This window comes from Delphinus delphis, chromosome 8, assembly GCF_949987515.2.
Source record: "Delphinus delphis chromosome 8, mDelDel1.2, whole genome shotgun sequence".
Lineage (NCBI taxonomy): Eukaryota > Metazoa > Chordata > Mammalia > Artiodactyla > Delphinidae > Delphinus > Delphinus delphis.
The window spans coordinates 35094195-35116275 of NC_082690.1; the positions used below are offsets into that span (position 1 = coordinate 35094195).

The 22081-nt window shown below is 34.5% G+C and overlaps 1 protein-coding gene across 1 annotated transcript in view; it reads right to left on the minus strand.

Annotated features, from left to right (window-relative positions):
- CNTN5 (contactin 5) overlaps positions 1-22081 on the minus strand; it is a 416285-nt gene that overhangs the window by 340098 nt on the left and 54106 nt on the right. The window contains exon 3 of the mRNA XM_060018068.1: positions 4679-4781. Coding sequence (XP_059874051.1) covers positions 4679-4781 — 103 coding nt within the window. The remainder of the gene's footprint in view (positions 1-4678; positions 4782-22081) is intronic.

The window sequence follows — 22081 nt, forward strand, 5'->3', positions numbered from 1 at the left end:
AGTTCATTCAGTTTTTTCTGTAAGATGGCACTAGTAGCACTTAGTTGTCTTTAACTTCATTTGAAACAATTTTGTTAGATTGTATTGACAGCTATTATATCAGCATGCATTTAAAAAAAAACTTATCAAAATTGGTGAATTTTAATATTGAAGATCGAAGAAAAAAGCAACATTTTAGGCATATTATTCTTCATTGTTTAAAGAAAGGTAAAAACGCAACTGAAAAGCAAAAATAAAAAATGTGCAGTGTATGCAGAAGGTGATGTGACTGATCGAACGTGTCAAAAGTGCTTTGCAAAGTTTTGTGCTGGAGATTTCTCGCTGGAGGATGCTCCACGGTCGGGTAGACAAGTTGAAGTTGATAGTGATCAAATTGAGACATTAATTGAGAACAATCAACATTATACCAATCAAACATTGAAAATCATTTGCACCATCCTGGTTACTTTAATTGCTTTGATGCTTGTGTTCCATATAAGTCAAGCAAAAAAAACTTTCTTGATGGTATCTCCACATGTGATTTTCTACTTAAATGTAATGAAAATGCTTCGTTTTTAAAACAAATTGTGATGGGCGATGAAAAGTGGATACTGTACAATAATGCAGAATGGAAGAGATCGCAGTGCAAGTGAAATGCACCACCACCAACCACACCAAAAGCTGGTCTTCATTCCAAAGAAGGTGATGTTGTGTATATGGTGGAATTGGAAGGAAATCCTCTGTTATGAGCTCTGTCTGGAAAACCAAATAATTAATTTAATTCCAACAAATACTGCTCCCAATTAGACCAACTGAAAGCAGCCCTTGATGAAAAGTGTCCGGAATTAGTCAACAGAAAACCCATAATCTTCCATCAGGATAACGTGAGACCATATGTTTATTTGATGACCAGGCAAAAACTGTTACAGCTTGGCTAGGAAGTTCTGATTCATCCACCGTATTCACCAGACATTGCAGCTTCGGATTTCCATTTATTTCGGTCTTTAAAAAATTCTCTTCCAGGGAAATTTCAATTCCCTGGAAGACTGTAAAAGGCACCTGGAAGAGTTCTTTGCTCAAAAAGGTAAAAAGTTTTGGGAAGGTGGTATTATGAAATTGCCTGAAAAATGGCAGAAGGTAGTAGAACAAAAGGGTGAATATTGTGTTCAACAAAGTTCTTGGTAAAAATGAAAAATGTGTCTTTTATTTTTACTTAAAAACCGAAGACATTTTTTGTCCAACCTATACCTTTGCAGAATTGACCGATACTAAACATAGCATGTGACAGTCACTTTATGCATTCTTTCTGTACTCAGTGTTGTGTAATTCTATTTCCTGAGAGATTTCTCAGGGTGTAACCAGCACACTCCTGTTGTATTCTTCTGCAGTAGCTTAAAGAGAAACCATTTGATTTTTTCTAAATTCAGATTTAATTTAGAGAGATTTATTTAGAAGAAAACTTTCAGCTTACAACTTTCCTGTTGACTTTTTATTTAACTTCAAATTTGGCAGGTTGCTGAACTTGTGTGATATTAAGACATAGTAAAATTTAATAACCTAAAATCACTTGCCTTCTGTTATTTTCCTTTAAGAATACAGAAAAAAATATCCATTCATATATTTTTAAATTATCTGTGCAACTATGACTGCATTAATTTACATCCTTTAAGTTACAAGAACTGAATGCCTTTAGGGACAGACTATATACAGAGGTAAATGTACTTTTCAAAAGGAGTAAAAAAAACAAACAAACATTTTGTGAGCAATGGAAGTATATTTTGACATGTGAAAATAAAGGCTATTATTTATTATCTGTTAATAAAGTGTTGATTGGATTAAGTAGACACAGTATTCTCTGAGTTCATTTATTCCTTCAACAAATATTTCCTGAGTGCTCTGTGCCAAGCACTGTGGTAGGCAATAGGAACATACAAGTAAAGAATGCAGTCATGACTCCTGCCCTCATGGAGCTTAAAACTTAACAATGGTGACTTGCTGGTTATTCTGTTTGCCTCCCTTGCCTGTCACACTCCTCTTCCCCCAGACTCTCTGTCTTCTTTTCTGTACTGCCAACTGCATTCTCTGGGCTTGCAAGCTGGCTTCTGGTTGCCTTTAGCCATGAGAACCACCAGAGGCCATCAGAAGGCATGGGGAAAAAGTCAGGATATGAATTTCAATTTATGCCTTTACTAAACTCTTTTGAGCCATCGGAGTCTTTCCAACTGGATTCCTGACTGATACAGTGAATATATAAAATATATATATTTTTAATTTTATGTAGAGAAACACATATGTAAATATTTTAGAACTGTCTTAAGGGCTATGAAGAAACAAATACAAGTATTGAGATACAGTGTAATGGGTGTGAATTAAACAAAGTATTACAGATGAACTCTTAGAGGGTGATATTTAAGTTGAGGCCAGAGAATAAGTGGGAGCCAGCATAGAAAGAATGGGAAAGATGGTCCTGATGGAGGAAACAGCAAGTGCAAGGCCCATAAGATAGAAAAGAGCTTGACGTGCTCTGTGCCAGAATTTGGTTATGATATTCTATGAGGAACATTCGGTTAAACCATTCCATGTGGACAGACTGAGGGGACAAATCAGCTTGAGTGGCAAGGTGTGGATCAATATCTAGTGACAGATACTGAAGATTATGGACAGACAAATGTCTGCCAGAGAACCATGTACTTGTTAAAGTGGAAAGCAGCTCAGGTGAGCTGTGGGAATGAAGCAGATGCTCAGGTATTTATTTGAAATTGTGATCATGTTGGGATGCAATGATGATCTACTCCACATGATAAAGTGCTGTAAAGAAATTAACACATATAAAGATGTTATTTCTTTGATCTTATTTACTTTCATCAGAGTGGTAAGTTAGCCTTTAGGTACAGATAAATCTCTTCGTAACATGATTTTTTTTTCATAATTGTGACACTTCACATAAAGAATATCAAATGGGCAGCAGAGACCTTCTTGAGAGGCTGTGTGTTTTGTTCATCTTCCTATTTATTTATTTATTTTCATGAGGGGAGAGGGAGTAGCAAAGAAGGAGTGGAGAAGTTGAAAAAAATAAAGTATTAAAAGAACTTAATTTGACAGTTGGATCCTACCTGGAATGAAAGGGACTTTAAGGATCAATTTAGTAAGCATATTTCAAGACTTACAAAAGCAAACACATCAAACTTATTAAATAAGCCCGCCTGGGGAAATTTTGCATATTGTTTTTTCTCCATGAATCTAGTTCTCTAATTTGTTTTATAGTATGCCCTCTTTTTGTTTGCGACTTTAGTGCAAATTCCGGCATTTAAGAATTATTTAACTGTAGGATATACTAAAACCTTTGACATCAAGCCAAATAATTATTTTTGCATTTTTCAGAATTGATCAGTTCACTTGGGACTTTTCAGGCATACTTGGTACCACAACATGGGCAAATGGTGAAAAACATTTATTTTAAGATATTATTTAATCTCGTGCATTTATCTAATATATATGAGTCTGGAAATCTTCCTCAGATATCTGCCAAATAACTCCTGGATGAATTTTAAATTATTGAAATATGTTTCTACTTATAGGCATCTTTTGTTGGACCACTCAACACTTTTAATAGACCAGACAACAATTTATTTTGTTTTTAGTTTATTATGATCTTGCTCCTACTCAGATTTAAACAGAATTGCACATATATTATTTCAATCAGTCCTAATATTAGAAAACATGGTGATTACTATTGTCATGTCCTAAACCTCCTCTTACTAGCTGAATTTTTCATATTTATTAATATTTTTCTCACCCATAGACTACACCTACTTCAAACACATTTATAGAGCATGTTTTATCTCCAAGTACTTTATAGTTATGCTGTGGGAGTTAGCTCACCACGACTGAGGTTGAATGATTAGTAACTCTGATAGAGATGCATTTATGCAAATTATAATTACAGAGTCTAGAAAGGACTCTGAGGTCTTATCACCCTAAAAAAACCCCAAAACTACAACACTCTATTTAAAATAAATCATAATACTCTAATCAAATATAATCAAAATCTCACTCCTGTTCCTATGCCCAATATTTATACTGTAAACATCATTGACAAGTGATTATATATTGCGAGATTTAAAACCTCAGAAGTAGAATCATTAATCACAGCAGGCATTAGAGTTTGATGTAAATCATCTTTCTGATTTGGGGAATGATTGCATGTTATACATATTGACAGCTGGTGCTATCATGTTATCATTATTTCAGGAGAGACTGAAGTAATCAATTGCATCAGTGTAATTATTTAAGATTTTTATACTCTTGTCTTATTATATCTTGTCAGGGATAGCACCTTATCCCCTTTTTATTTCATTTCATTTTATTTCATCATTGCTGAAGAAAATTTAAGAATGATACTGAAATTTTAAGACAAGTAAGCAAAGAGATGTAAAGCTCTTCTTTTATTTAAAGACTTTTCCTTTATGTTAAAAGAGCAAAACTATACACATTATTGTTCATAGAAATAACCAGAAAGATGATAATTTGTTACTTCATCAATTCCCATTTGCCCTTCTTTTAAAAAATGAATAACCACCAAGGAGCTTCAAGGTTTCATTCAAGGAAAATAAAACCTAGCAAAATAAGTGATCCAAAAATAAGATATGTCACATCTTAATAAACAATTGTGTCTAATTTTAGAAGGATATGTACTTACTTGCCAAGTGCAAAGCATTCCATCTTAACAGTTGTTCCCTTAGCAGCTGTAACTGTGAAAGGGAAATGGACCTCAATTTTCGGCTCATATTCTCCCATCACACCTGGGAAATAAAGAATAGTCTTTAAACATTAAATGAATGTCACAATTTCTCTCCAGTCCTGTAGATTGGAAAGCACTGTGCTGTCCATATCTGTTTGAAGACTGCTAAACTTTCGATGTACTGAAATAAGAAGTACTCATAGACTGAATCATTATGATGAAATCTTAATCTTCCCTTAAGGATTGGATTGCATGTATATTCAATACCATTTAAAGTAATAATTATTGAAACTACTAATCAACATTGGTAGTTTAGCTACTGATTATATTTCAGAGGAAATAAATAACTATGAACAAATCCTATGGTAAATAATGGTGTTGATTTTTTTTTTAAATAAGTAAATGTCTCAGAACTTTCTTCATCATTTTCAGATAAATCAATGCTTATTTGTTAAGTCAACATATATTTATTGAATATCTATAATATGCATGCAGTTTGCTAGGCATTGTGGGAGTTATAAAGATAAATCAGCCATGGATTGTGCCCTCAAGCACTCAACAAGTGTATTCTTAAAAAAACAGCATATACTCAAGGATGGGAGAAGAGCTATATATCAAAATCACTGTAATGTAAGATAGGAAGGGATGAGTGCTCTGCCCTGAATGAGGTATCCCTAAAGTATTATGTGCATTTGAGGGAATTATAAGAATAGTTAGAATTTGTATAAGTGAGAGAAAGGAGAAAGTAAATGGAACTGCAGGAATAAAGACAAAGAGATAGGAAACCACCAGAAATAGGAATATTAGTTTTTCTGGCTCCTTGGTATGTGAAGGGAAATCATACTAGGAAAATTTGGAAATACAAATGGACTCCAAAAAATAGAGGACCTTGGGCTTCCCTGGTGGCGCAGTGGTTGAGAGTCCGCTTGCCAATTCAGGGGACACGGGTTCGGGCCCCGGTCTGGGAAGATCCCACATGCCATGGAGCGGCTAGGCTCTTGAGCCATGGCCGCTGAGCCTGCGCATCCGGAGCCTGTGCTCCGCAACGGGAGAGGCCACAACAGTGAGAGGCCTGCGTACAGCCAAAAAAAAAAAAGGACCTTGATTATCAGAGCAAGACATTCAAATTTTAATCTGTAAGTAATTTGGAGCATTTGGAATTTCGAATAGGAAACTGACATTTTGTTGAGATGTATATACTGGAATTGGAGCAGAGACCAGTAAATCAATTATATTATTTCAATAATGCAAGTTAGAAATAATGAAAACTTAGACTTGAATTATACATCAAAAAAAGAGAAGAGACATTAGAATGAGAAAAAAAACAAGAAAGACTTGAACTTTGCACATAATAGGGGTACTGGAGATAAGGTTGTGGGTCTCATCAATAACAACAGTAAGATTTCCAGCTTGGGAGAGGGGTGGGTGATGTAAGTGAAAGAAAAGTGTGCAGCTATGGTGGGAAACTTGATAATTTCTATTTTGGGAGTATTGTCTTTGATACCTATAAGATATTTAGAATGCAGTGAGAGGATGAACCTGGAGATGAGTTCTGAACAGGTGATATATGCTTAATATCATCACTTACAGGTGGCAGTTAAAGCCATGAGATTGCAGAGGGCTTTCACCTATCAAGAAAACAATACACTATAACTGAGTCATTTGGCTGTATGGCAGAAATTAGCAGAACATTGTAAATCAACTATACTTCAACTTAAAAGAATCATACACTAGTGATGCCTGGTGAATTCCAGTGCTTGTGTCCTCAGGCAGCCCTGGAGCTAATTTTCCCCAGAAAATAATTTTTAGCAGATCCCTATGTGTAAAGTACCACAGAGGACACAATTGTGATTGAGCACAGATGCTTCTCTGAGGACCTTGTGTGTGTGTTTTGGGGGATGTCTCTGTATAAGGGTATATGTGCACATAGAGATCTGCATATGTGTATAGCTCTATGTGTAATTCCTTGGTGTGTGTGTATGGTATCAGGAGGGAGAGAAGAGGAAGAAACCCAGACAGAGGAAGAAGTAAATGTCATAAGATATGAAGGCAAGATGCACTGGGCATGCAAAGGGAGAAATGGTTACCTTTGGCAAAGAAAACCCTTATGTGTTCATTTATTATTATTATTTTTATTTTAAATTTTGATTTGAGATGGTCTTTGAAGGAATAAAGAATGTAGACAACTTTAGATGGAAAATGTTTAAGTTCACTGAGGACAAGAATATTATCTTTGCTTTGTTGTTGTTGTTTTCTTTCCCTAGTTTTTTTGCAAAGCAATCATAAAGAAAATATTACTGATGTTTTCATCAGAGATTGGGCTTGTGTACACTGGCTCTGCTCATGACTAGCCTACAGCACCTCTGACAGGTCAGTGACCTCTGTGTCTCATTTTCTAATCTGAAAACTGAGGAAATAGAAGAAAACTACCATTAATGTAATATCCTGCTCTGTCAGGCTAACTCCCTTGATTCCTTCCAAGCCTAATGTTCGCTGAGCACCAAGTTCCTGATACACAGCAAGTGAATTGAGAGGTTAGTACTACAGTAATACTCAAAACAGATGTTTAAGCACTTCTCTATCTCTTTCTCAATATTGTTTTTCTCTTCTACTTCTTTTTTCCTATATCCTTCTGCCCCACCCATATATTTTCCAACTTCCTTTCTCTTTTATATATATATATTTTTCCTGTATATCTCCTGAATGACAGTATTTGTCCTGCTAGTGTTGCCTGGCTGAGTGTATCCAATGATGACGAGTTTATCTTTAATGCTGTCTTACTTGGAAGCCCTCATATAAGGACTTCTAGGAATCCTGTTCAGTGGCTACCTTGACTGCCCACCTGAAGCAGTCCCTGAAGTCAGCTTCTGATCGCCTCATCCACTCTTAACATTGATTCTGTAGTATTCGTGTTCCTGTCTGCCTGTTAACCTGATGATTTAATAATACATGATTTATTGTGATGCTTATTAAGCTTAAGCTTATTAAACTCAATGCCTTACTTGCATAGGTCCCTGTGAGTGCTCAACTCATGTTGAGTTCTGTAGAATGTTGTAGAAAGGCAGTGAAAGTCAGGCTGAATTTAGAAAATATTTCTATATAATTATTTCTAGTAAATTGTTTAAAGACATCTCAGAAGAAAAGAACCAGAATCTTCAAACTCCAGTAATTTTTTTTTGATTATTTTTTTCCTAACCTAACTAAAAATTCCCTTTAGAATCCACTTTTATATTAATACTTTTGTATTCTTTATATTAAAGAAAGTCCAATAATTGTACAAAATTTTAAGCCCTTCAAAACCTGGATCTGCCTCAAAAAAATACCAAGATATTACTGATATTAGGGGCCAATAGGAGTCAGACCCATGTCTTCTCTCAAATTCCCTTCCAGATAACATTTGTGAATTGCAAAGAAGACATTCTTTTATAGCTTTAATTCTTAAGGATGATTCAAAGGAAAGGCATTCCTGGTAGGGTTTTGGGAAGTAATTTTTGCCCATGTAGTGGCTTCTGGTGCTACTTAAATGATTCCTTTATATCCAAAGACACTGTTAAGCCTCACTCCAGGGCCAAAGAGGTTTGCTAATATCTGAACTGGATACTAAAAATAAAATTAAAAGGTTTAAGTACAAGGCTTCAAATTATATTACCTAATTTGAACTATACTGTAAGTAATAACTAGTTCTTTTAAATTTTACTCTCATAGTGGTGATATAAGGACAGATTAGAAAGCTCCTTAGGTATGTCTTGTTCTTTAAACACATGATTACATTCAGGGATTAAGTTTTGCTTTGTCTTTCATGGGATAATTATGTTACAGCTAAAGTTCAGTTTAGCTTAGAGAGGGCAGACAGCAAGCAGAAGAACTACAATCCTGCAGCCTGTGGAACAAAAACCACATTCACAGAAAGATAGACAACATGAAAAGGAAGAGGACTGTGTATCAGATGAAGGAACAAGATAAAACCACAGAAAAACAACTAAATGAAGTGGAAAGAGGCAACCATCCAGAAAAATAGTTCAGAATAATGACAGTCAATATGATCCAGGACCTCAGAAAAAGAATGGAGGCAAAGATTGGGAAGATGCAATAAATGTTTAACAAAGACCTAGAAGAATTAAAGAACAAACACCTAGAAGAATTAAAGAAGAAACAAACAGAGAAGAACAATACAATAACTGAAATGAAAAATACACTAGAAGGAATCTTTAGCAGAATAATTGAGGCAGAAAAATGGATAAGTGACCTGGAAGACAGAATGGTGGAATTCAATGCTGTAGAACAGAATAAAGAAGGAAAAGAAATGAAGACAGCCTAAGAGACCTCTGGGACAACATTAAATGCACCAACATTCACATTATAGGGGTCCCAGAAGGAGAAGAGAAGAGAAAGGATCTGAGGTAATATTTGAAGAGATTATAGATGAAAACTTCCCTAACATGTGAGGTGAAATAGCCACCCAAGTCCAGGAAACTCAGAGAGTCCAAGACAGGATAAACCCAAAGAGAAACATGCTGAGACACATAGTAATCAAACTGACAAAAATTAAAGGCAAAGAAAAATTATTAAAAGCATCAAGGGAAAACCAACAAATAATATACAAGGGAAATCTCATAAGGTTAACAGCTGATTTCTCAGCAGAAACTCTACAAGCCAGAAGGGAGTGGCACAATATATTTAAAGTGATGAAAGAGAATAACCTACAACCATGATTACTCTACCCAGCAAGGATCTCATTCAGATTTGATGGAGAAATCAAAAGCTTTACAGACAAGCAAAAGCTAGGGAATTCAGCACCACCAAGCCAGCTCTAAAACAAATGCTAAAGGAACTTCTCTAAGTGGGAAACACAAGGGAAGAAAAGGACCTACAAAAACAAACCCAAAACAATTCAGAAAATGGTCATAGGAACATACATATCAATAATTACCTTAAACATGAATGGATTAAATACTCCAACCAAGAGACACAGGCTTGCTGAATGGATACAAAAACAAGACCCATGTATATGTTGTCTACAAGAGACCCACTTCAGACCTAGGGAAACATACAGACTGAAAGTAAGGGGATGGAAAAAGATATTCCATGTAAATGGAAATCAAAAGAAAGCCGGAGTAGCAATACTCATATCAGATAAAATAGACTTTAAAATAAAGAATGTTACAAGAGACAAAGAAGAACACTACATAATGATCAAGGGATCAAGCCAAGAAGAAGATATAACAATTATAAACATATATGCACCCAACATAGGAGCACCTCAATACATAAGGCAAATGCTAACAGCTATAAAAGAGGAAATACACAGTAACACAATAATAGTGGGGGAATTTAGCCCATCACTTATATGAATGGGCAGATCATCCAGACAGGATATTAATAAGGTAACACAGCTTTAAGTGACACAATAAACCAGATAGATTTAATTGTTATTTGTAGGACATTCCATCCAAAAACAGCAGATTACAGTGACTTCTCAAGTGCACATGGAATATTCTCCAGGATAGATCACACCTTGGGTCACAAATCAAGCCTCAGTAAATTTAAGAAAATTAAAATCATATCTAACATCTTTTCCAACAACAATGCTATGGGGTTAGAAATTAATTACAAGGAAAAAAAAGTAAAAAACACAAATACATGGAGGCTAAACTATACATTACTAAATAACAAAAAGATAACTGAAGAAATCAAAGAGGAAATAAAAAAAAATACCTAGAGACAAATAACAATGAAAACATGAAGATCCAAAACATATGGAATGCAACAAAAGCAGTTCTAAGAGGGAAGTTTATAGCAATAAAATCCTACCTCAAGAAACAAGAAAAATCTCAAATAAACAATCTAACCTTACATCTAAAGGAACTAGAAAAAGAAGAAAAAAACAAACAAACCCAGATTTAGCAGAAGGAAAGAAATCATAAAGATCACAGCAGAAATAAATGAAACAGAAACAAAGAAAACAGTAGCAAAGATCAATAAAACTAATATCTCCTTCTTTGAGAAGATAAACAAAATTGATAAACCTTTAGCCAGACTCATCAAGAAAAAGAGAGATAGGACTCAAATCAATAAAATTAGAAACAAAAATGGAGAAGTTGCAGTGGAAACTGCAGAACTACAAAGCATCATAAGAGACTAATACAAGCAACTCTATGCCAATAAAATTGGCAACCTGGAAGAAATGGACAAATTCTTAGATAAGTATAACCTTCCAAGACTGAAAGAGGAAGAAATAGAAAATGTGAACAGACCGATCACAATTAATGAAATTGAAACTGTGATTAAAAATGTTCCAACAAAAAAAGTCTAGGACCAGATGGCTTTACAGGTGAATTCTATCAAACATTTAGAGAAGAGCTAAAACCTATCCTTCTCAAATTCTTCCAAAAAATTGCAGAGTAAGGAACACTCCCAAACTCATTCTACAAGGCCACCATTATCCTGATACCAAAACCAGACAAAGATACTACAAAAAAAGAAAATTGCCAACCACTATCACTGATGAACATAGATGCAAACATTCTGAACAAAATACTAGCAAACAGAATCCAACAACATATTAAAAGGATCATACACCATGATCAAGAGGGATTTATCTCAGAAAAGCAAGGATACTTCAATATATGCAAATCAATCAACATCATACACCATATTAACAAATTGAAGAATGAAAACCATATGATCATCTCAATAGAATCAGGAAAAGCTTTGATAAAATTCAACACCCATTTATGATAAAAACTCTCCAGAAAATAGGCATAGAGAAACCTACCTCAAAATAATAAAGGCCATATATGACAAACCCACATTCAGCATCATTCTCAATGATGAAAAATTGAAAGCATTTCCTCTAAGATCAGGAAGAAGACAAGGATGTTCACTCTTGCCACTATAATTTGACATAGTCTTGGAAGTCATAGCCATGGCAATCAGAGAAGAAAAAGAAATAAAAGGAATCCAAATTGGAAAAGAAGTAAAACTGTTACTGTTTGCAGATGACATGGTACTCTACATAGAGAATCCTAAATATGCCACCAGAAAAATACTAGAGCTAATCAATGAATTTGGTAAATTAGCAGGATACAAAATTAATGCACAGAAATCACTTGCATTCCTATACACTAACAACAAATGATCAGAAAGAGAAATTAATGAAACAATCCCACTCACCACTGCAGAAAAAAGAATAAAATACCAAGGATTAAACCTACCTATGGAGGTAAAAGACCTGTACTCAGAAAACTATAACACATTGATGAAAGAAATCAAAGAAGACATAAACAGATGGAGAGATATAGCATGTTCTTGGATTGGAAGAATCAATATTGTGAAAATAACTGTACTACCCAAAGCAATCTACAGATTTAATGCAATCCCTATCAAATTACCAATGGAATTTTTTACAGAACAAGAACAAAAACTCTTAAAATTTGTATGGAGACATGAAAGACCCTGAATAGCCAAAGCAATCTTGAGGGGGAAAAATGGAGCTGGAGGAATCAGATTCCCTGACTTCAGACTATACTACAAAGCTACAGCAATCAAGACAATATGGTACTGGCACAAAAACAGAAATATTGATCAGTGGAACAGGGTAGAAAGCTCAGAGATAAACCCATGCACCTATGGTCACCTAATCTATGACAGAGGAGGCAAGAATATACAATGGAGAAAAGACAGTCTCTTCAGTAAGTGGTGCTGGGAAAACTGGACAGCTACATGTAAAAGAATGAAATTAGAATACTCCCTAACATCATGCATAAAAATAAACTCAAATTGATTAAAGACCTAAACTGAGGTCCAGACACTCTAAAACTCTTTGAGGAAAACATAGGAAGAACACTCTTTGACATAAAGCACAGGAAGATCTGTTTTGACCCACCTCCTAGAGTAATGGAAATAAAAACAAAAATAAACAAATGGGACCTAATGAAACTTCAAAGGTTTTGCACAGCAAAGGAAACTATAAACAATATGAAATGACATCCCTCAGAATGGGAGAAAATATTTGCAAATGAAGCAACGGACAAAGGATTAATCTCCAAAATATATAAACAGCTCAAGCAGCTCAATATTAAAGAAACAAACAACCCAATCCAAAAACTGGCCGAAGACCTAAATAGACATTTCTCTAAAGAAGATATATAGATGGCCAAGAGGCACAGAAAAAGCTGCTCAAAATCACTTATTATTATAATAATGCAAATCAAAACTACACTGAGGTATCACCTCACACCTGTTAGAATGGGCATTATCAGAAAATCTACAAATAACAAATGCTGGAGAGGGTGTGGAGAAAAGGGAACCCTCTTGCACTGTTGGTGGGAATGTAAATTGATACAGCTACTATGGAGAGCAGTATGGAGGTTCCTTAAAAAAACTAAAAGTAGAATTACCATATGACCCAGCAATCCCACTACTGGGCATATCCCCAGAGAAAACCATATGCATCCCAATAGTCACTGCAGCACTATTTACAATAGCCAGGTCATGGAAGTAACCTAGATGCCCATCAACAGATGAATTAATAAAGAAGTTGTGGTACATATATACAATGGCATATTACTCAGCCATAAAAAGGAATGAAATTGGGTCATTTGTAGAGATATGGATGGACCTAGAGACTGTCATACAGAGTGAAGTAAGTCAGAAAGAAAAAGAAATATCATATATTAATGCATACATTGGAATCTAGAAAAATGGTACAGATGAACAGATTTGCAAGGCCTAAATATAGACACAGATGTAGAGAACAAATGTATGGACACCAAGCAGGGAAAGTGGAGGTGGGGGTGGTGGTGGTGGGATGAATTGGGAAATTGGCATCGACATTTATACTTAATATGTATAAAATAAATAAGTAAAAAAAAAAAAAAAAAAGAGGCCCAACAGAGTCCGTTTGCCCCTTGTGCCATGTCTGCAATGCAGAAGAGGGCCTTCCCCAGACATGCTGATACCTTGATCCTGGACTCCATCTCCCACAACTATGAAAAATAAATTTCTGTTTATTAGCAAAAATGAATAAATAAATAAAACCTATCATTTGGATCTGTGATAAGATAAAAGAAAATTTAATAAAATGTGGTATGTAGAAAAAAAGAATGTTTACTTTAGTTTATATAATTTACCTCTTTCTTTCAAAGATGAAAGGGCTGAGTCAAAGAGGTCAAGTAACTGGTTCAAAGTCCTATTGAAAGCTGTTAGTGGAAATAGGGCAAAATAGGTGTTTTCTCACCTTAAGTTTCCAGTTATTTTTTGACATCACTCTGTTGAGGAATTTCAATCACAGAGTGTAAGAGTACAGGCATATCACATGTACTATTTCAATCATTAACAGCCTGCCATGGATATTTGGTTTATTTCAGCTGTAATTTTTAATATATCAAGTCATATACAGCTTAGCTCATAATTTCTTTTTCTCTGGTATTATTTGATGGTGAAAGGAAAGGGAAATAGTCTTATAAGACACATAGGTAAAGATCAAAATATTAGGCTTATCTCTTCAATCAAGGTAGCTCTTTTATTTTTTGATCACTCCAGTATTAAGCTAAATATGCTCAACAGACACTATACTGTGTCTTTATCTCCTTCCCCACACCTGTTTCTTCTGGCTTAATTGGCTGCACTACTTTGGAATTACATGCCAGTAGAAGATGACCTCAAATTACTCTAATTCCTAATAAAGAGAAGCCTTCCATCTGAGAGCACATTACTCTCCCATGTCTTCATGGTTGTTGCTTTTCTTATTTATTCCAATTACTTACAAAGAGCTAGGGTGCTTTTCCCTAAGTAGAATGCAATTTAGAGCAGTGTTTCTCCAAGTGCATTGGCAGAATAAAGAGCCAATGACTTCAGAATAATCTGGAAAATTTACTAAAATTTCAGGCTATCGGTTTCAATTCCAAGCCTAGTGATACATAATCTTTGTGTATACACAAAGATATTTCTCTTGATGATTTTATGTACATTAAAGAAATTCAAAGTTGGACCTACCTTGATTCTGATTTTTATCATGTTACTTGTCATGCGGGGATTAGAGTGTAGCAGACTAAAATGGCTAAAAAAATGGCATACGGAGGGTCTACAATCATATTGTATTCATTAATGGCTTGCCCTAACAGTAATACAAATTATATTTAACTTGTACTGGCACTCACACTAGAGCTGTTTTTCTCCCTGATTGTCTAGACATCAGTTCTGACTGGTCAGTGTCCAGGAGATAGCACTTGTTAAATAAATATTTCAAATGACATTTCCATCTGACACTCACAGTAATGTCATGTCTAGGGTCAAGAATTCATGCTCAGTAGGTCTTAAAAATTTGACTTAGCTAATTATCTAAAAAGGTTTGGCTGGTAATCTTCTTATGTTCAAATAATGAGTATTTACATTTTTGTCTTCATTGCCTATGCTAATTGTACTCAACAACTGTTTCTTGTCTTCCAAGAATAGCAACTATTTTTTCAATGTTTTTTTGGGGAAGTGCTTCTTCCATCTTCTCTAACCATGAAAGTTAAATGGGAGCCACTATCTTCCTATAAGTTCTGCTGTTGTTATTAACTTGTTATGGGCATCTGACCAGTTAGACTACCTGTTTGTCCTGGACACAATATTTGATTCATGGACGGGCGGCTGAGGTTGGCATTTTTAAGCCAAGGACCAGGAGCCCAAGTCTCACTTTCTCCTTCATGGCAAAAAAGAGCCTGCATGTCTGAGAGCCACTGGAACCTCCACAAGTGGAAGGAGGTAATCTGTCATTGAAGAGAATTAAGCCAATTTAGATAGGATTAAGCCAAGGCAGATAGAGGAGAGATGAAAAAAAGAGTACTAGTAGCATGTCAGTTCTACTTGGGATTTAGCTTCTTTCCCTTTTCTCAGTTAAATAAAATGAATTCCCTATTTTGTTTAAGTTATTTCAAGTTGGGTTTCTCAGTTACAGCCAAAAAGAGTTCTGGCTGATACCTCATTGAGCTCAGCACAACCAGTGGTGACCCTTTGTCAGGTTCTATCTCATAATTTATCTTGATTCTGAGTCTATCATACTCTAGATTAGGCAAAGGCAAGATGGAGTGGTGGAGGGATAGGGGCCAAGACAAATCAATATATACAATGTGTCCTATTTTAAAACATTGTACCATTTAATCATGAATGTAAATTCTAATAGAGGATACAAATATTCTATATCTATATCTATATATCTACCTATCTCCTAGTAAAAGAGGATAAATGAAATTAGAAAAGCACAAGATAAAGTATTATGGAAGTTGAGAGGAAGGAGAGATTATTGAGAAAAATGGGGAACTGCTTTAAGTGTATTGTGACAGTGGGATTGGAGTTGAAAATGTGGCTGTGGAGGTTTAGTGACTTTCAAGTGGAAGGGACTATTAGCAAAGACATGGAAGTGAGATTCTGTCTGGAATTTTATCAGAAATTTAATTTTATTGGATTGAGTACAAAGGAGTAAAAGAGTAAGATGTGAGAAGGAGTAAGAGTGAGAGAGAAATTTCAAACATAAGTAGGAGCTAGATGATAAATAATATCAAGGAATGTTGTATTTCATCATTTGTGTATTAGAATGACTCAGAAGAGTCTTGATAAATTTGCACAAGCACTTGTTTGGAAAAATAGTTGCAACAATTGATAGGCATTGGATTTTATTTAGAGATAGCACCTGGAGTTATTATTTTCCATACTCATTGTTATCAGTGATTACATGTTGGTAAATTGAACACAATAAGTGTAATGAAGGTGTACCTAGGATAAGTATCAAAAAGAAGGCCTTATGAACTAAAATATAGTTTTCACATTATATGGTTTGAACATTTAAATGCATTGAAATGACTTAATGAAATGTCTTGGGGATTTCCCTTTATTTCATCAGAAATGTATGTGATGAGAGGGGGAGAAAGGAAATGACTAAATAGTTCTCATTATGCCTACAGATATTGTGTCACAATACTGTACTCATCTTTTCAGGAAATATTAAATATCAACCTGTGATTGTAGATAAATGATGAAAATCCCAACTCCATTCCTGACTCTATTGAAACACGGAGGCAATGACAGAGCCTCTGTGGGTCCATTTTCTCACGTATAATGAGAATCCTACCTGGTATTGTGGGTTTAGAAATCTAGTAGTGGTGTGTCAGGGAATATATGTTACACATTAACAGATCCCTTTTTACTTACTGTACTCAAATAAGTTAAAAATTATAATCTGTGGAAATTTTAATCATTTAAACACGTGTCCAGAAGCCTTTTCAATTCCCTGATGAGCCCCTAAGTAACAACTTCACAAGCCTAGATAGATAGACAACATATTGCTCTCTCACTTCAAAAATTTTATATTACCCTGAATCATACTTTCTCGAGGTGAGTCATTGTTAGGTAAATAAAGAGATTGAAGGATCTCTTGGCAAAAGGAAATAAATAACTTACGCTGTCTTCAAATACATGCACAATTATGGCATTATTTACCTGGGGACATTAAGAAGAATCAGAGAGGTTTATTATTAGAAGATGTTTTTTATCACAATTATGTATATTCTGAAAATCAGAGAACAGAATCAGTGAAAAAAATCTGGAATAGATTTTTTTTTCCCCTACCCAACCATCAAGAATATATCAATCAAGGTGTTGCCTCCTATTGTAATCGCTTTCCTCTGATTACTGAATTTTAAGGCATATTTTCTTCTGCAGGTTATGCCACAGTGACTTAGGGAAATATACCCATCTCTCACCATCACCATCTGAGGGCTCATTCCCTGTGCATCAATAACTTGGAAAAATAACTTATGAAAGTAAAGTCTAAAGAAACAACCATATATATATATATGAAAAAACATATGAGTTCCCTAGCATTAAAATAATAGGATAGAAAGAGCAAACTTAAAATTTTGATAACTAAAGGTTGAATATTCACTTTGAATCAGAAGTATGTTGAAAAGTTGTCCTTCCTTAAAAAAAATATTTTGGTTATTTTTATAAATTTGTATTCACAAATAAAATTGCAGAAACTTCTCTGTAAATATATCTACATAACAAATATATATATATATATATATATATATATATATATATATATAGCTTTATAATAAGTCCATTATTTAAAACTCATGGTTGTTTTTTTTTTCTCAAGTTTTCTTTGACTTTGTGAAGCGTGTGTTACTTACTTACTAGCAAGTGAGTAAAATATGATAGATAGATTGGGGAGAAACAGATTTAAGAGCGTACAGGGAAAATGTTTATAATGGGTGACTCTGTAATCTAAGCTAGAGAGGGAAGGCACCTGAGGCCACGAAGCTGTGGCAGACAGTGAAATAGTGGATTAATCAAAGGACTGGGGAGCCTGAGGGGTTGAAAAATTGTTTGCATGGAAAGTGATAAACAGAATTATTTGGACAGAAAAGAGGCTATGAGCAAAGAGCTGTTTACTTAAAATTGAAATTTTGATGAATGCAGAATGATTGGTAATGGAAAAATTCTGGCTATTACCTTCGTAATGGGTGGCTAAGGTGGGAAGGAGTACAAGTTCATGGGAAGCAAGGAGATTAAGACACTGAGAGGTCAGGACGCTGAAAGGATCATTGATGCGAATACAGATGACACCAAGACAGAATATAAGATCTTCTGTAAACGAGAAAGACTGAACTAAAAAGATGAGAGATTATTGCATTAGAGTTGATTGCAACTCCTGAAAAGCATGCTTTGGATCCTTTCTCTTTATTTATTGTCAATATTTTGTAGTTTTCCACTCACAGACTTCAATGTTCTAGTCCTAAGTTATCTTTTCAAATTTACTCTCACTCTTCCCCTTCATGCATCCAATATTTTATATAACAGAAATGCTTTGTATTTTCAAAACATAATTCATCCTTAACTGATGTTGAACCTTCACACATGTTGTTGGTCCTTATCTAAATATTAGTTTATCGATAAAGTTCACTTCAAATTCTATCTCATCAAAAGAAGAAGAAGAAGAAAAAGAAGAAGAGGGAGAAGGAGAAGAAGGAGAAGGAGAAGAAGGAGAAGTGGAAGAGGGAATGGGAGAGAGGGAAGGGAGAGGGGGAGTGCAGAAAATTTTATTTTAGTGTAGAAAACTTCTGTAATTCCTCCAGCAAGAAATTTTGTCCCCTACTTCTGGATTACCATAGTATTTTATTTCTTATGATACTAATTATGTTCTACCTTGTATTAAAGTTATTTGTGTACAGCTATTCCAATTATCTTATTGGTCAAAACCATCATCATTAAATCTGAATAAACTTTACTATCTAACCCAGTCCTACCCCTAATTCTCCTTTAGTCTGTCTTTCTTTCTGATGTCTTTGTAACTTGTCCTTTGAAATACCAGGTAATTATAAGCAAACATATTTTTGTACAGCTGTTTTAACTCCTCACTCTATCTCTTTGTCAAAAAGAAACCTGCATTTTCCCCCTACTGCATTCATTTGACTTTCATTAGTCAATGGAAGAATAGAGTTGGGGTATACTGTCAATACTTTCCTTTCTCCAAAAAGCTATTCAAGACCCTGATCAACATTTGAATGTGTTAGTCTGTCTTTTCTACTACTACTAGAGTTATGGCTACATTTCACTCTTTGGGTCAGCCTGGATTTCATGGCCCATAAGTTTCTCCTATTGAATACTAGGTTTCATTTTCCTATGAAAATTTTGATCTACTATCTTGGATTGGTTCTAAGAAACAGTTTCTTTACTTCTTATTTGAATATGAGAGTGCTTCAGGAGCAAAGTAAGGAATTTTGTAATATTCTTTCTAGTATCTCTTGTATCTTTCTAGTATCTCTTCCTGTTTTTTTCCACAGACATAATCTTAATTTTAATTCAAAGCTTCACTACCTTGATCTTGATCATTGGTATTCTTGGCCCCTGATTCTGCAGTTTTTTCCATCTAATCTATTCTGTACAATGACTCCAGCTTGATCTTTGTAAAACACCGTTATCATCATATTTTCCTTTCTTTAAAAAATCTCCTATTATCTTATGGGTAAAATTCAAACTCCTTTACATTTTGGCATGTAAAGCCCTAAAAATCTGCTCCAAAGCTAACTTTTCAATCTTAGTTGCCTCTTGACCATTATAAGTCCACTGCTTTGATTAAACTGTTTCTGAAATGGGACATTAACTCATTTGTTATATTGAAGTTATCAACCCATATGTACACTCAAAGACTCTCCATTAACAAGGCTGGATTGAATTTCTTTTCCTCAAGAATATCTTCTATTCTCACAGTAGACCACAATGATGGATTCATCCTATAAATTCTTAAAGCATTCAAAATTATATAAATATACTATTTACACTTCCCATCTCTACTTAGTCATGTTTTATTTAAAGTTTTGTGTTTGCATGTCTTATTTCTCTATAATGAGATAGATAATTTATTGGTGGCTAGAGCCATGCCCTGCACTTAGTTTTGGGTCATACAGGTTTGGATCATGGGAGGTTCATGAACATTAATAGTCTTAGTCTACCACTAGCCAAGTGATAGGGGCTAGTGTTTGAGCACGAACTATATATGCAGGCATAGAATGACAACTAATCTTCAAATTCTTTCCAGAATTTATCATTTATCAGGACTGGAAAAATATCATAAAGCTTCCAGAATTTCCTCCAAATCCTCATAGGTAGTTTCAGATTTCAATGTCATTTGGGAAGAAAAATTTAATTTTTCAGTTTTTGATTTTATATAGATGTATACATGTGTATATGACAAAAAAAGATATAATATTTTTAAATGGATTAACCCATTAATATATTATAGCACCGTTTATTCCTTGTTCACTAAAGAGATTTATCTTAGATCTTTAACACTGATGAAAAGAGACCCTGTCTTAATGATGAACTGTTAATGGTGATGAATAAATCACAATGTATTTGAGTTTTCATGCCTTTCTTTTCACAAAATAACCTATTTGACTAGACAACATACAACAGTAGAAAAATATTAATACATTTCCTTATTATCCTTTATGGTTGAACATATTAGCCAGTATTAAGCCAAAATAGAGGACAAAAATATTTTGACCACAAGGTAACAATAATTATTGAATATAACTGTTCACATTAAAAAGCAACAGAAACTGGTATTCAATAGACTGTAAAAGATACACTTTTCCTCCCTTTGAAAAAGAAGGGAGTGAGTCAGAAGAGGATTCATAATACAAATGGGACCCTCTTTTGCAAATTGTCCTAGTTCTGTCCAGGTGTGAGTGAATGCTTTTAGAAGCGAACCTGAAGTAGGACTGTACCTATAGCTAAGTGTTCACTGCAAACACGCTGGTTACACAAATGTTGCATTTCTAACACTGAAAAGTCTTTGGAAATCTGCTTTTTTTTAAAGTTACATATCACCTTATCCCAGTTCAACAAATCTGCTTGTTCCACAGGCTTAAATATGTTTGGTAAGTCAAGGTTTGGGGAAGTAATCAATTATTGATAGATACAATTATGATTTGTAAAGTCTTTGTTTTTTTTTTAATTCTAGTTGTATTATTTTTTCATATTGCCAATAACTGAATTTGTGAAAGATTTTTTTGTCACATTTTTAGAAGATTTCCAAAGTTGTAGAGATAAATTAAAACCTAAAACTACAATGAGAGACTTAGTATGGCACTCAGGTCATGCATTAATCACTGTTGAAAGTATAATGATAATATAGCAATGAAAATAATACCTAATCCATATATGGGATTTATTACATATGAGGTACCTTTCTAAGTCCTTTAGATGTATCAACTCTGATCCCTACAACCCCCTGAACTGGTCTAATAATTACCTTCTTTTTACCTCTGAGAAGACTGAATTAGAAAGGTTAAAAAATTGTCCAAAGTCATGGCTATTAAATGTTACATCCAGGATTTGAATTCATGACATCTGGCTGCAGAGTTTATGCTGTTCTCCATAATGCTAAGTAATTTGTGAATTGTATTCCATGTGTTTTGCCATAAATCAGCACTTTGGAGGCAAAGATATTTTTCCATAGAAAATTGTTAAGTAATGGTTTAGTTTAACTCACAAAATATTACCTAGTTCATAAAATGTGATCTAAATAAATTTAGATCATGATTGACATAACACAAGAAGATAAATTACTTCTCCTCCCTACACATGCTTTTTCATAGTTTCAGAGCCAGCCTCAGACAAAAAATTGAAAGATGTACTGTTTTTATATTCTACTTCTTTTTATTTACCTTTCTTCTCTTGTTCCTTTGGGTATGCTTTTCCCTCTGTCCATAATGCCAGCCCAGAATTGAGGCAATTGACAAACTCCTATTCTCTTTCAGCACTGCACTCGAATGTCAACTCCACACTGAAAATTCTCTGGATGGCCCTGTG